A 15,481-nucleotide genomic window follows, 5' to 3' on the forward strand; every position below is an offset into this window, starting at 1 on the left:
GCTTGCATGCACGTTCTCGTTTTGCTCGTCTGAAAGTCAATATATAGCGAAATGCAAACGTTTACCAGCTTTGCTTGTGTTTATATTTGTCGTGCACTTTCTCTCTCTTTCGCCAGACTTCGAGTGGGCGCACGCGTTACAGCTGAGTCGGCGCCAGGGTTTTCCCAGACTGTTATATCTGCCGCGCGCGCAGCACTGCGCTCTCGCTCGGGGTTTTTTCAACACACGTTGACCAGCCGCAGTCAGATCGAGATGCGATCCTTTCAACTTCTATCGCTTCCGGCGAAGAGGAGAAGGGACGACCGCATAGCTCTCGAAGGAAGAGAAGCGATCCGAGTTTCGGTTTAAAGTTGACCGTCGTGCAATTCTCATCATCGACCCCATTGCTTTCTTGCGATCTGTGCGCTGGTGCCACGTGTCCCTGTGGTGACCTCAGCCCAAACCACGCGCCTGCAACCAACGCGGCCCTGACGCCCATACTCCACGCGGTGGCAAGGGCCGAACCCGTTCTCGAGACGTCGAGACTTTAGTGCGACTACTGCGTGCGACCGTAAGTAAGCGAGAGCTCTCCGCGTCTATAATCGCGCCTTCGACCCACGTACACGACCGTTAACCTGCTCTGCACGACGTTCTTCGCTCGAAAATTTGTTGGCGACTTGTTATCTCGTATGTGACTAGACCTTGGCTTTTTCCCATATGAGTACTGGATTTTTTATGCCTCGTATAGTCGCAATTAAATTTCATTAAGAGCAAACACTAAATATAAATATTGATATGTAATCACAGCCTTCTTCATTAATTGCACCGGTCTTACAATTTTTACTGCGAACTCCCGAATTAAAAATTTAGGTTTCAATCAATTCAAACATCGAAATAGGTCTCAAAATTAAACAACCTTTTTCGCCTATATTTCTAGACTCTAGAATATCGTGTTGACTATATGCGATAATGTTGTTTACTTATTCATACTTCTATTTCTAGCAGTTAATATCATAACGAATTTTTCCCTACATTCGATCTGCTAAATTTAGACAATTTAAATTAAATTTAGAAAATTTGGTTTTAGATTTGTAATTATAGATTCTGGAAATCCTTATGATCCCTTTAACAAGCAATCCAGAATAGGATTAGACGAGGTAGAACTAGATCTATTAGTAAACATTGAAAGTATTACTCCAACATCTTAATCAGACGATCAACAAAATCACTGCTCATTTATCGTCCATCATTTTAATAGAAAAATTTAATGCTTTGCAAGAATACCAATGTATACGAAAGATATTTTCAAAATACTTACATTCATCCTTGGAATTTTTAGAGTTTATTTAGAAATGTTCCACCTAACTATCATTACAGATCCTAACGTAGAAGATGTTCTTGAAAAATGTTCTTTGTTAATTGTGATGCTGAGATTCGGACACCAAGGTAAAGTTTTTCATTACATAAGATGATAAATATATATAACAAAAGAGTTTCTAGGAGTATCATTTGAGATTTAATTCTGAAATTTTCACCAGTAAGCCCCATCTGATCCATTTAACTTTTACAATAAAACCACTGATTGATTACTTAGAATAACGATAAAGTTATGGCTGTTAAAAATATTATCAGTAGAGGGAGAAAATTAACAATTTTCAAACAGCATCGTTTGCGTTCGTTCTGATAAGATTAATCCCGAATATTTCTCAAGTAATTAAACACCAATTGTCATCGGCAATTCGAAAAATAAACCGCATCAATGTTTGATTTATGTTTAAGTGTATGAACGCGGTCGCTACAATGAAAAAATGCATTTTAGACTTTACAAGTTCAATATCTAGACTAAACACAAGTTAATTCATTTCTTCCGTTTTGTGAAAAAAAAGTCAAAATTACTTAAATACCGTAGAAGCAGTACAGCACACGATGTAACGACTATAATGCATCAATGTCGCAAGGTGTGATATTGAGAAGACAATGCAAAATTTCCTTCGTCCAGAGAATACTGTAATTCGATAATTATTTTTAACGACAGTCACTTTTTCTAAATGCAAATGGTATTGGCGTTTTAACAGTATTACAATTTTGTTATTATATGTAAGAAAATCGATTTCCAGCCTTCAAGCCGTTACACCGAGGCATATAATGTTAAGAAAATTAAATATTTCACACTACTTGAAGTCTAATTGCAAATAATAAATAAAACCATCGAATGTAAGACAGTCGCATAAATAATAGAAGCAGTTGTAGAAGTAGAGACAAGTATTTGAATTAAGCGCGATGAAAATAAATTGCAGCATCAATTATGTTTGTATGGCGTAAAAAATTAATGTTACTATAGTATAAATATGCGATCGCTTAAATTAAATAATACTCGATAAACGATTTTTGTTTCAATATCAACAAGGCGAAGTTGATTTAATTTTCATCTCTGACAACAAAATACTTGTACTTACTGGCACTGCTATTGCACCTCGTCGTTAATGCAACACAAGAAAAAATATTTACAATTGAAACGTGTATTCTTCTTCAAGAAAAAAAGACGAATTATCAATATAAATTATAATTAATTCAATAAAATTGGACAATATGTGGAGGGAGCTATTTGTCACAGACGTATACATTCTCAAAAGCGGCAATTTTTATTTTTAAAAAGACATTTATTTTTCAGAAAACGATTCAAAAATCTATTTTACATCATAGCTGGCTTGTCGTTAACAGTATTAATGAATAAAAAAAAAGAAAAAAGAAAAGAAAATGAAGGGAAAAAAAGAAAGAACACGAAACCGTCGATCGTTTCACTATACATAATGGTAATGTAACAGCACGTGGGCATTACAATTAACTATCAATATCAAAAAACTTCGTGTTCGCGTAAAACTGGCCCTACCTCACTCGACATCTATGTTATAATAGAAGCACAGATTGCGGCACACAAGAACACTTTTTGTCGACTTCTTTTATTACGCTTCAACGTCGTCTTCGATGATTCTAAAAATGAGAAATTATAAAGACTTGTTTGTAATGTATAAGTTTGTAAGTGTGTGTACGTGTGAAAAAAAGGAAGTCGACATAAACATTATTCGTTTTGTGTTTTTTGTCATGACAATTTTTAATTCTTTATGACATCACACATTCATAGTGGAGTTTAGCATAATCCGGAACTAGAGCTTAATACTCTTATTGTTAATTATTTTTTTGTTTGTTTTCATTTAATTTGTCATTTATGTATAAACAATGTACATTAAGTAACATTCGCCATGAGCAACCTTCATTGGTCTCATTGCCGCTCATCATTGTTTTTTTCCTTTTTATTCTTATTTATCGTTTAATATCCATTCTCTTATATCGAAGTATACAATAAAGCTATACAGATTTTATGTTCGGCATGTTTAAAAATTCCTTCGATTACTTCGCATCGACTGTCACACTGACAAAAATTCGCTTGGCAAAGTTGGTCTTCAAGTTTACAAAATGTCATTAAAATTCCATCTAACTTGCATTTTTGTTGCAATTCATCTAAGACGTTTCACCAACTTTTAACGAGCGATTCATTTTTTTTTTATTCAAAGTCGTTTTGAGACGTATCGTTCATTAAAAATGTTCAAAGCATCTTGGAAACGTGTTTGAACGTTTCATTAACTTTACGCAAAGTCACCGCCACAATTTGAACCAACAAAGTTTTACATGACCTATCGTTTAGAAGTTTTAGACGCGTTAATTTTTTCTCTCTCATCAGCTACCAAAACTCGAGCCTCGACTCCGAATATTTACAGTAAATGTGAAAAGTATATGAAAACAAAAATAAAATACCATATGTACCTAAAACTTCGAAGCGATAAGCATGATGTTCAAGAAAGAGATTTTTCTCAGTGTCAGAGTCGTCATTTTCTTGTTCACCGGGTCGCGAGCGAATACAACTAGAATTTAAATACTCGTAACTCTTATAAACGCTTAAAGATACGAACTCGAGGCAAGGATGTCGGATATACATAACGTCGTTTTTTTTTCTCTTTCTTAGCTTGCTCTTTGTTGGGAGGCCTAAACGGGATGGAAAAATCATTTAGGTGACGATAGGAACTTGCTTTTATTTTTTCTTACTTATTATCTTGTCGCTCGTGAATATCAAAGAAAAAACTTTTGCCTGGTGCATCCGTCACCCTTCCTTTCTTTTATATCTCATGATAATATTATCGGCCAACGTGGAAGAATTTTTCATGACTCTACGGATTAGTATATATATATATATACAAAGTATCGCCGGTGAAAGAAAAAAATTAATTTTCCTTTTTTCTTTGTTTCACGACTCTATCCTTTCCTTTGTTTCTCAATCGTATCAAAATTTTTCGTAAATTGTCACGCATCCTAAAAGTTCTTCCACGCACAGCCGGTAGTTTTTATACATGCTTAAGAAGTTAAGGTTCGAGGGGGTTAAAGAACGATTGGAGTAATAAAAAAAAGTAGGAGCCATCGGCTCAAAGCTGTCTCGCACTCTCTCAACGGTACAATCAACAGCGATGGGTGTGTGTTTTTTAATACGGCTATGAATGAGTTACTTAACACTGATGACATCTATATCGATAATGCCTGCACCGGAATGGAAAAAACGTCTAAGAATCATCGTGTACGTGTGTCTCTGTGTTACTTTGGCTGAGGCCGACAGAACTGAAAAGATAAAACATATGTATCGATGCATATCTCGTTATATATATATATGTATATATATATATAATTATGTATAAAGACATCGGTTTATTTATGTATATCAACGACTTCGTCTATACCCTGTGCAATCAAGTTATTTTTTTAAATTTATTTTCTTCTCTCAAACCTTGACATACCATTATAGCTGGTAAATTACGTTGTCCTTTAAAATCGTGTAATGTCATTTTTTCCATTATTTTTCTTCTCTTTCTTCTTCTTTTATTAGAGCTAGCTTTTTTCGTTAATCAATAATCATAATATTTATATATACTTTTATATTTATATATGTATAATATATATCTATATGTATTTATATTTATGTATAATCACGCCGATGCATCGACATTTTACAGCGTTGCGTTTATAACATCTAGCGAACGAGGAGTGTCTGCGTGTGTCGAACTTCTTTTTTTTGTTTATTTGTTTATCTTGATTTTTCATTTTCTTTCTTGTTTCGCACCAATGTATGGAAACGCAAAAGAATCGAATAGGGGAGGAGAAGAAGAATATATGTAAAAAACATAACGTCATTCTCTTAACGCAAGTGGGACGCGATCATGTCGCCGCGTGCACAACAATCCGAGGAAATGCCCTGCTCTTATAGACTATCAGCGCGATTCGATTTAAAAAATCGTTCCTCGATTACATAATACGCAACTAGCAAATACAACTTATTTAGCGAGTTTAATTAATAGGAAAAATTCAATTTATACAATAATGTGCTCTCTCTCACTCTCGCGCGCGCAGTTTCTTAAAAATTACACGGTGGGATGGGTACAAAGATATAGATAATATCAGCATTCACAGTAAAGCAACAAGTCTCTCTTTTCATTCGACGAACTATGACAATTGTTTGGCGGTCGTCGTCGCTTCGAACTTTTTTCTTTCTTTTTTTATACACACACATGCACATGGAGAACGAACTTTTTTTATTCCCTCCCCTTATTTTTTCGGCTATATTGCACTCTTTCGCGGCGCAGCAAAGATCTGAGGCCGTCGTTGCCTATGTTGTGTTGTATATTGCACATTACAACTCTGCGAGAGAAGCTGTAGCTTCGGCGGCAAATTTTTCGGCGTGCGAAGTCGACGTTTTTCTTCTTTATTTTTTTTGTTTGTTTTTCGTTGTAACGAGTTCCTTTTTTTTATTTTATTTTCATCTGTCACCGGGAAACTAATAGCACCGAGGTTTTTCCATTTTGCTAACGATTACGAAGTAATTATATCCGAGTGCTTCAGTCTTTTATAACTAACTAAATGTACGAAAGTGAGGGTCCTTGGTGGTTTGATTGTGCTGATTGACGTAAGTAACTATTGCATAGAAAATTAGCTTTTTCATTAAAATGTAAAAATCAAAAACTCGCCGAAAATTTATAAAGACAATTCACAAAAGAACTTTACAATACCACGGTAAAATGAGAAACAGTAAACCACAAAAAAGATAATTCACAAAAAAATTGAGCGTCTTATTCCTACTTGATATTGTGAGAAAACCGTATTATTTCAACGTTAGTAACAACGAAGTAAAAGTATGTAGTCACAACTGTTTGCACCATGTGATGATACTGTCAATAAAAGAAGAGAAGGTTTCATTAACCATTCGAATTCTCAATAAAAATTGTCTAGAGCCCCAACAATGCAAATTGCCTACTCGGAATCGAATAGATTCAGTAACTTAACAAGTCATAGAAATATTAATTCAAACAAAACAATCAGAGACTCGCAGCAAATTGTGAATAAGCAAGAAAAGGAAATACTCGTCAACGTATAAAAAACAATCATCACAACGGAACCACAAACGATCTCTCGGGAAATAAAAAGAATAATAATCATCGCTTACATATAAAAAAGTTAATTATTTTGATTCAACAGCCCTCGCAGGATCATCGGTCATTCCCAGACGCGTAAGTCCTGCCTCTAGCACACTCTCTCAGTCTTCATCATCATCAACAACAACATTGTATCGCTTGATCGCGCCGCCGAAAAGTTTACTCGCTCGCCTCGTACGTAAAAAAGAACGTTATATCGCCGAGTTTAATGTCTGTCCAACTATCATACCCCATCGTAAGCCAAATCGACAGGTGGCCTATAAGACGGCGGTGTACTGCTCGTGGCGTAACCTTGATAATTCGATTGAACATTGGCATGCTGATAAGCATCGAAAGAACTGGCGTACGAGGTATTGTAAGGGTAAGGTGCATTGGTAGGCATGGGATGATGAAGGGACGGATGATGGAAACCGTGGTAGGTTCGTTGCGCGAGACTCGACTCGAGATAGCCATTGCTCGGATAATGCAGGTACGAGCTCATCGTTGGTGTGTAATTGCTCGACGCCAAGTTCTCCACGGTGTAGGCTTTACTGTGCTGCTGCTGCTGCTGCTGCTGCTGCTGCTGCTGCTGCTGCTGCTGCTGCTGCTGCTGCTGTTGCGCCGGCTCCCTCGAGTAATTGTAATTGGCGTCGTTGGGATATTGCGAGGGTGGACTGTAGCTGGTCTGGTGACTCGGTGTCGGTGTGCCGTAGGCTGGTAAGTATGGTTGGTGCGACGACGCATCGGCGAGCTTGTCGCTGAGCGAGTCGTCACCCGCGAGGCCCGAGTGCTGCAGCCGCTGTTGGCCCGAATCGGCTATGCTGGGTATTTGGTCCACCAGCGACTCGAGGTCGCTCAAGCTCTTGGAGGCGACGTCTTGACCGGTGGTTCGCTTCATGCCTGCAACGAGAAAAGGGGCGACGACAATGAGCGCCGAGTCCTGAATTGTGAAGGATCTCTCGAAAGGTAGAGATTCGGAGCTCGATCCGGCCGACAAGCCGACACGGGCTCTCGACAATCGCGGCACCCTGCCCATGCGAGCCGTCCGCGACGAAAATCGATCCCACACGGCAGCCCTCGCAGCCCACAGAGCAGCCCGATGGCCCGTACGTAATCAAGAGGAAAGCAAAGCTGCAAGGAAAAGAGGGACGCTCGTACCGTATTGCTCGTGCGGATGCGGCGACATCGAGTGGGTAGGTGTATGCGGATGATTGTGAGGTGGCGTCGGATGCGAGTGGTGCGAGTGCTCGTCGGTGGTCTGGCTCATAGGCGTCGGGACGTGCTGCTCCTGCTCGTGATAAGCCATGTAGCCGCCATAATTGGGCGTGCCAGCAGGACTGCCGTGCTCGGCCGGATTGTATTGCTGGGGCGGCTGCTCGTACTGCTCGGGCGACGGCTCGGCAACGTCGTCGTAGTGCTGCTTGCCGGCGGCGTAAGGGTCGCCGTAGTAGCCCTGCGGCTCGCTCAGCTGCGGGTACGGCGCCATGTGCGAGAACGGCTTCGGCGGCGACATCATCGCCGGCGAGAAGCAGCTCGACATGTAGCCGTCGTTCATGTGCGCCAGCTGCTGCTGGTGCAGCTGCTGCTGCTGCTGCTGGCTCTCGCGCTCCTTGGCCTCGCGCTCGGCCTGCTTCTGCTGCTGGTGGATCTTCTTCGGGCGACCCCGGCGCTTCTTGATGATCTCGCCGCTGCTCATGTCGGGCTTGTCGATGTCCGTCACCGGGTGCACGTCCTCCGGGTTCTTGATCTTCTTCGGGCGCCCGCGCTTCTTCTTGCCGGGGATCAAGCCTGGCTCTTGCTTTATCGTACCTGAGACGCGGGACAAACAAATCGGTCTTTGCACGCGGTCTGACGGAGGCGCAGACCACCCCCAAAGCGCTCGCTCGCTGCTCTTACCGTCGGCGTTGAAGCGCGGCTCGCCGTCGTTGTAGTCGTCGCTGAAAATCGGCTTCTTGTCCTCGATGGCGTCCTGCTCGCGCTTCTTCAGCTTCGTGTCGGCGAACACAATGTCCGACTCGTCCAGATGCGCAATCGTGCCGTTCAGGTAGTCGCGGAACTTCTTCAGCGCCGCGTAATACGGCACCTTGTCGGCGGCGCGCGGCAGCTGTGCGCACCGCGCGCTACTCGATGGCATTACCCACATATACTGTAACATTCGCGCCAATTCATATATTTTCAATTCGACTACACGTGCACAATGTTTGTTCTCCGTGCTGCTGTGTTGTTCATCGACAGCCTATTTTCAATTATCAAGCGCCGCGTTCAAATTCAGACAAACTCTTCGAGGCAGCTGTTATCTTAGTAGCAAAGCAATTGTACACGCAATGAAAACTGTGTTGTTGATTAGAAAATGAAAATTTCAAAATGTGCCCTCCGTTTCAGCGACCGAGATTGTTTTCTGCAGAAACACGTGATGTGTATATAATTATCACTGATAATAATGACATCACGTTGTTTAAACGCATGTATAATTTATTATGTATATATGTGCCTATTTTCGAGACAATTTAACCGATGCCTTTGGGGCTCATTTCAAAGCGTATGTTCTTAGGATGGTGCCGTTTCATTGTCAATTTGATCGAAACGTAACTTTGCGAATAATTGTAAAAAGCGCATGAAAAGTTGAGCTATTTTTTTGTTAAATTAACCAAGTCAAATCAAATTATACCATATTTCCTCAAATCGTCTCGGGCTTACAGTTTCAATATCGACTTATTGATATGCTGTCAAGATACAATGACGTATAAGAAGATGCTAATTCGTGCACTCGAAAACGCCGTAAGATTGACTTATGCATTAGTCCCGCGTGTCCTCTCGATCGGAGTTTCATAGACATCGATGCCGATCAAAAAGGAAACTTACCGTGTTTGTGCCTTGCAGTAAGTCGGGTTGCCTACCAAAACCAAACTCCTTCTTGCCGGAGAAAACTTCGTAGATGAGTTTGCCGTTGAAAACGGCAATTTTCGGTTTGTATTTTTTCAGTTTCTCTAGAAGTACGTGGCTTCCTGCAAAAATAAAGAGAAAAAAAAATCAAATTTTTTCTTATGGAATTTTATTGAATTTTTTCTTATTGAAAAAAAAAAAAAACAAGAATCACGGTCGAATTGCTTTTAACGGCAAAATCGATTACATCGAGGGTCACTGCAGGCTTCCATTACATCCGATAATTAATGTGGTAATTGCTTAGTGGGCTAAGTACGCTTTTATGCACGTATCGCTAATTATAATTAGTTCTTTTAATTATACTAGCGAAGCTTCAAATTTACCAAAAAGTAAGATTATTACATATTACTAATTTACGATAAAAAAATATTGAATATCAAACTTGACGATACTTGTCATTTTCATGACAGCGATCGAATGGCCAACTCCAACGACTGTTCATATTTGTTTCACTCTCCAACTTCAAATGTACACGTTGAAAGCCCACTTGGTATTTAATTTTATGCGATTGTAATTGTCTGAGATTCAACGATGTCGACCGGATTTGTTTTTCGCATATAATATCGACAAGCGTGCCCGACGTTAATTGAAAGAAGAAAAAAAACGTAAGAGGAACTGCGTCCAATCGATATCATTTTCTAAAGTGACAGGCTTTTTTTTGTCGATTAACATAAAATGTTCATTGCTATTCTGCGCGTTCATATGCATATTCTTGCGTACTTATTCCCATTGATAAGTGCTACACTAAAAAGACAAGAGGTTTGATAAAATGTATGTTTCCGGTAATATTTTTTATATAGGATTCGTAGGACAATTTTCTCGAGCGAAGGAAATTTTTCTCAACCCTTGTTTGATATACTTGAAAAGTTTTTTTTTCAACGATTAAAAACGAATATTCGGTTACGCGAATTACAGATTTCCATCACCAAGGATTTAAAAGATGCTGTTGAAAACTTTCAAATAAAAGTTTGATAATTCATCGAGTTACGGCATAATTTTCGAGAATTGTCTAAATGTTGAAGATTCACTGATGGGCATGACTATTTGGATTGATGTACGAGCTAATTTTTGAATCACGTCGTACTCTAACACATTAAAGTAATTTGATCCCAAAATTACGTGAAATTTGTTTGTAATCAAGAAATATATTCTGCATTTAAGATAATTTTTTTAAGCAAGGAACAACGTTTGAGAAATTTAGTTTCTACTATGCACTAACGTGTACATCAGAAGCATTTCATTCGCGAAGAATTTATTGCAAACAAATACGCAATCCAACAAACTATGCCCAGAGTGCATTAATACCAAACAGAAGACTGGTTTTCACGATTTGCGAAGATTTCGATCGCTAAGTTGGAAAACATGCAATAAATTCATATACATATGGAACTCGCCTTCTTTGATCTCCTTTCGCGTGAGATCGGCGCTGCCTTTGGTGGCACGCGCCACCATATTCGTGAAGCCAATGCCCAGCCGTAAGAGTTTGTAGTCATCGTCGGCTGTAAGTGGCTCTGGCGTCAAACCGCTGAGGTGTAAGCACTTCCCTGTAACATTATTGAAAAACAAACAAAAACAGCTTTTGTTAATATCCGACTGACTATGTTCGTCGCTAATAATTTTATAGAGGAAGCGTGCGGCGGCTATTACGAATTACGTTCCGAAGCTCAAACGAGCTTATTACAAGTTTCTCCTTCCATTTTTATCTCTCGTACGAACGCGCGGACAACGATTGGGCCGCGGCTAGTTGAAATTTAACGACGGGAAAAAGTTGTGCAACGTCGAAAGCGAGAATTCACTAGCTCTTCAACGTTGGCCAGTGCTTTCCCCGCGAGTCCACTCAGCACTATACCGCCGTAAAAGCGAGATCATTTTCCGTTCGTCGTCGAAAAAGTTAACGTCGCAGCACGGCAGCGGCGGCGGGACGGTAGCTTAATTAAAGCGGAGATTTATGAGGCGACCCAGTGCTTGCGCGACCTTGAAGCAGCGCGGCAACGAACTTCGGAACAAAGTTAGAGAGAAGACGAACGGCCGAGAGAGAGAGAGAGAGAGAGAGAGAGAGAGAGAGAGAGAGAGCGTAATCGAACGAACAAACTTTATTGAAGGAGGAAACGACCTTCTCTGTATGTATATATATTAGGAAGAAGCCTATCCTCGCGTAACTTTGCCAGAGCGTTGGCTCGGTGAAGTTTTGTTATGCATTTGCTGCTGCTGCTGCAGGGGCATTTTGAAGTGTTGATGAAAGTTGTCGTCGAAATTGTATTACGGGGGAGCGAGTATCTCTCCGCGTGTCTCTTTTTCAACGAACTTGCAATGAAAATGTTCTTCAGAATTTCATCGATTTTCCGAACCGCGTTTTTTGAACGAGCGATGCTAAAAGAAAAAAAAATTATTCGTAATTGTGTTTTTACAATAAATAAAGAGGAAAGAAAAAAAAAACTCGCTCCCCTGTGAATTTTTTTTTATTTTGACGTCACAGTTTTTCAACGTCGGCTTGCACGTCAAGGGGCGCAACGCACGAACGCGTGTATACTTAGCGCTAATGGATTTTGTCGGACGCAGTTCGGCAGGCCGAATTAACATGTCGCTCGCTCGCTCGTTGCTGCTGCTGCTGCTACCGAAAAAATCCATTACCATAACCACATTCGTCACCTCCTATTGCTCATTTTTTTTATTTCGATCTGTATATGCATTGAATTTGTGCGCGTAATGTTGTACGCGCGCTGCGAAATTTTCGAGCGGGCCAAAGGGTGGATGTACTCGGCGAGTCCACTTTTTTTGATAAAAAAAACGGGGGAAATTTGGAGTAAAAGTATAATTTTCAATTGAAATCTCAGTAATGGAAATTCGAAACGGCTCGACAAAAGAGATGAGACACTGACTTCTACATTCTATTCACGCAGATTTAACAAATGTATGCGCGTAAGTCACGGTAGAATTGATATGCGACACAAACCGCAAAACTCGAAAGCTCGATCGGAACATCGTTGATGCATTGTACGATACTTTCAATCATCGGAAGTAGAATAACTCGCTCACAAGTCAGCCTCAACTTCGACGCAACGTCAAATTTTAACCACATAATCATTCGACTGCAGAGCTAATGCTCAGCCAGTCGAACGACGCAGTCCATTCCCATAATAATCCGTCCGCGATTGATACAATAAACAAATCAAACGTATCAGATCTCTAAGATCCTAGCTGTCATCGTTGGTCCTCAAGGGAATCGTGCGAAAAAAAAAAAAATAAGAGTTGAACACTTACGAGCATCGGAACAACGAGCCACACGGAACACACGAAAAGTCTTGTCGTCGGACGGTCTGGGCGAAGCTGCGGATCATGCAACAACAACAAGGCACATCCACGGCTGGGCCGCGCCAAAACAACTGACGACCCACATCGTTCTCTCGCGCGGCGAGAGCGTGCTTTGCGTTCTCTCTCTCTCTCTCTCTCTCTCTCTCTCTTTCTCTTTTTATCATCCCCTCCTGCAACATCCCTCCTCCTCTTCTTTTCCCTCCCACTTTCCCGCATGCGTGCATGCATGGAGCTAGCTGCCGCCGCCGCCGCCGCCGCCGCTGCTGCTGCTGCCCGGCCCCCATCGAGCGCGCGTTTATCTCTGTTTTTCGCGCGCGCATGGCGAGAGAAAGATCGATGCAAGTTGCGTGTGTGTGCTCGCTCGCCTAGTTGCGCGCTAGAGTCGCGACCGCGCCTTTACGAAACGCCTATTTCGGTGGATAATGAGCGTCGCTGCTGGCCAAATTTTCCAGCGCTGGACGGACGAGCGAGACGAGCAATTTTTCATCGCTGTTCCGTTTCGGCCGAGCGCCGGTATCGCAGCGCTCGATACGCCGCCGATTTCAACGTGAAAATTAAAATATCCCCTGGGCGGAAAACGAATGTATTCGCCGTTTCGCAATAATTAAATCCTTCGTCTCGGTTTCAAAACAGTCGGTAAAAAAAAATGTAAATTCGCCGCAAACCTCTCCTTTTCTCTCGGAATTAAAAGGACAAAGATAAGATCGAGCCACACGGGAATGACAATCAAGCGAACCGCAATCAAGAGAGAGCTGCATCTTATCCCACGTACACACGCGACAGATCCAAAGGAAAAAGCAGAATAAATAATCGCGCATATGCATATTGGAAGCTTCAGCTTTCACGGACGAGGTCAAAAAACCCAGTGCGACGAGGAGGGTGGTGCAACACAGCTATCGAGCGCTCTCTCTCTCTTCGCCCAGGCTCGCCGCTCACACAAAACCCAAGCTTCCCCTTCTCTCCGCGCTGGTAGGGGTAGCAAAGCCTCCCTTTCCTGCTGCCGCCTCCAACACTCATTACAAGCTCGCTCGCTCTCTCTCTCCCTTCGCAACTCACACACGCAACGCTTTTTTTTCTATTTTTTTTTTCTTTTTTTTTTTTCAGCAAAAACTTGTTCTTGTTATCGGCGACGACGGCTGAAGAGCCTCCTGCGCTCCGTTTATCCGCGAATCTTATGTACACGTACCGGTGAATAGACGTGCCGAGGCAGATGATGACGACGCTGCATCTTCCTTTTTTTATCTCGAGCACGCTGCCGTCGTCGATAATGACCTCCTCTACTTCTCCTCCGCGGATGGGAGCGTGCATTCGATTCTTATCTCGCTTTCTTTTCTGCTCGATACGTATCGCCGCTGCGCGCGTGTGGGCCTGCCGGTTATTAATACCGACGACGTTTGTCAAGCTTGAGATCATCGGCTGACGATGCATACGTTGCGTAAGTTATGCTTCATAAACGAACCAAACGAAGTCTCGGCAACGCGTGGGAAAATCGAACACGAATCGTACAAAAAAAATGGCAGGACTCGCTGCTGAGAGACGCTCGTTTGTATTATGCAACGAACGCACGCATTTTATATACCAAGAGAGAGAGAGGGGGAGAGGGGGAGAAGCTCATTTTGCCAGGTGCCAGACGAAAAACCCCAGGCCAGATCAATAGCGTTTCGCGCGTAAGCCTGCGCAAAACCAACCCCGCCCCTCCTCCGCCCCCGCGCTTGCTTTTCGCTGCGCTCCCGTCTATCCACCTACGAAAAATGTATACCTTGTTAATTGGCTCGGGGCGACGATGCGAGCGGCAAGGACGATTTGCGCCTCGTGAATTTTTTCGGGCTCGCGAGCTGCCGGCCGCGTCCTGGCATTCGGCCGCAAGAGACCGCCTGAATATTTAAGGGGTCGATCTTAATTTGCAAGCGTGGATTTTGCGCAAAGGAAAATGACGCCACGCCGAGCGGCGAAAGGAAGAAGAGAGATATCAGTATGCGCTATGCCGCGTTATATATCTGAAGGTCAACCTGCTACAAAGTTATATATCTGAGCGGCAGCGCCCGCGAAACTTTTGCCAGTCACGTTTCTCTCTGCGCCGCCGACTTTCGAACTGCCGCCGGGGAAGAGAGAGGGAGAGAGAGAGAGAGAGAGAGAGAAAGAGAGAAGGAATTAGGTCAGCGATGGGAGCGCGCTTGCGAGAAAAATCGCTACTGCCCGAGGTGAATCCTCTCTCTTCGTTTTTTCAGCTGCTGCTGCTGTCCCAGACCGGAACGCGGAGTTTAAGTCTTTCTGCCAATTCGAGAACCTTTTTTTTTTCTTCTTTTTCAGCAACGTGCGCGTATAGTATACATGGAAATTATTAAGGGAGATACGTTTTGGTTTTTCTTTTCAGTTTTACTCGGGACGCGAGCGTTATAATGGTTTTCTTTAACGAAAAAAAAAAAATATTCGGCGTGGATGGTTTTGCAACAGCACAAACACGCTAGTTTCTCGTTAATACGAAGAGATATTCTGATTCCAGTAATCATGGTTGACGCGGCAAGACCGCTTTGCGATACGTCGCACGTCAAGCCAATTAAAAATTCGCTCTGAAACGATCGATGCGCAAATATCTTTCACACCTGTCACAATAGCATCCATGGAAACAGTAAACAAGCCGGCGAAACAAGTTTGCGCTTTCCAGTAAATCACAGATAAGAATTCCAAACACATCTTCGGCAACGAAAAGAACAGAAGAAAAGAAAAAATGGAATGGA

At 42.1% G+C, this 15,481-nt stretch overlaps 1 protein-coding gene across 1 annotated transcript in view; it reads right to left on the reverse strand.

Moving 5' to 3' along the window:
* Positions 1-2,588: 2,588 nt before the first annotated feature.
* LOC131666365 (uncharacterized) overlaps positions 2,589-15,481 on the reverse strand; it is a 57,899-nt gene continuing 45,006 nt past the window's right edge. Inside the window, exons 7-11 of the mRNA XM_058938986.1 lie at positions 10,826-10,975; positions 9,351-9,493; positions 8,385-8,634; positions 7,647-8,297; positions 2,589-7,388 (exon numbers count right to left, since the gene is read on the reverse strand). Of these exons, the coding sequence (XP_058794969.1) occupies positions 6,733-7,388; positions 7,647-8,297; positions 8,385-8,634; positions 9,351-9,493; positions 10,826-10,975 (1,850 nt within the window). The 3' untranslated portion in view covers positions 2,589-6,732. The remainder of the gene's footprint in view (positions 7,389-7,646; positions 8,298-8,384; positions 8,635-9,350; positions 9,494-10,825; positions 10,976-15,481) is intronic.

Source organism: Phymastichus coffea, unplaced genomic scaffold, assembly GCF_024137745.1.
Source record: "Phymastichus coffea isolate CEN01 unplaced genomic scaffold, Cenicafe_Pcof_1.1 PCOF00058, whole genome shotgun sequence".
NCBI lineage: Eukaryota > Metazoa > Arthropoda > Insecta > Hymenoptera > Eulophidae > Phymastichus > Phymastichus coffea.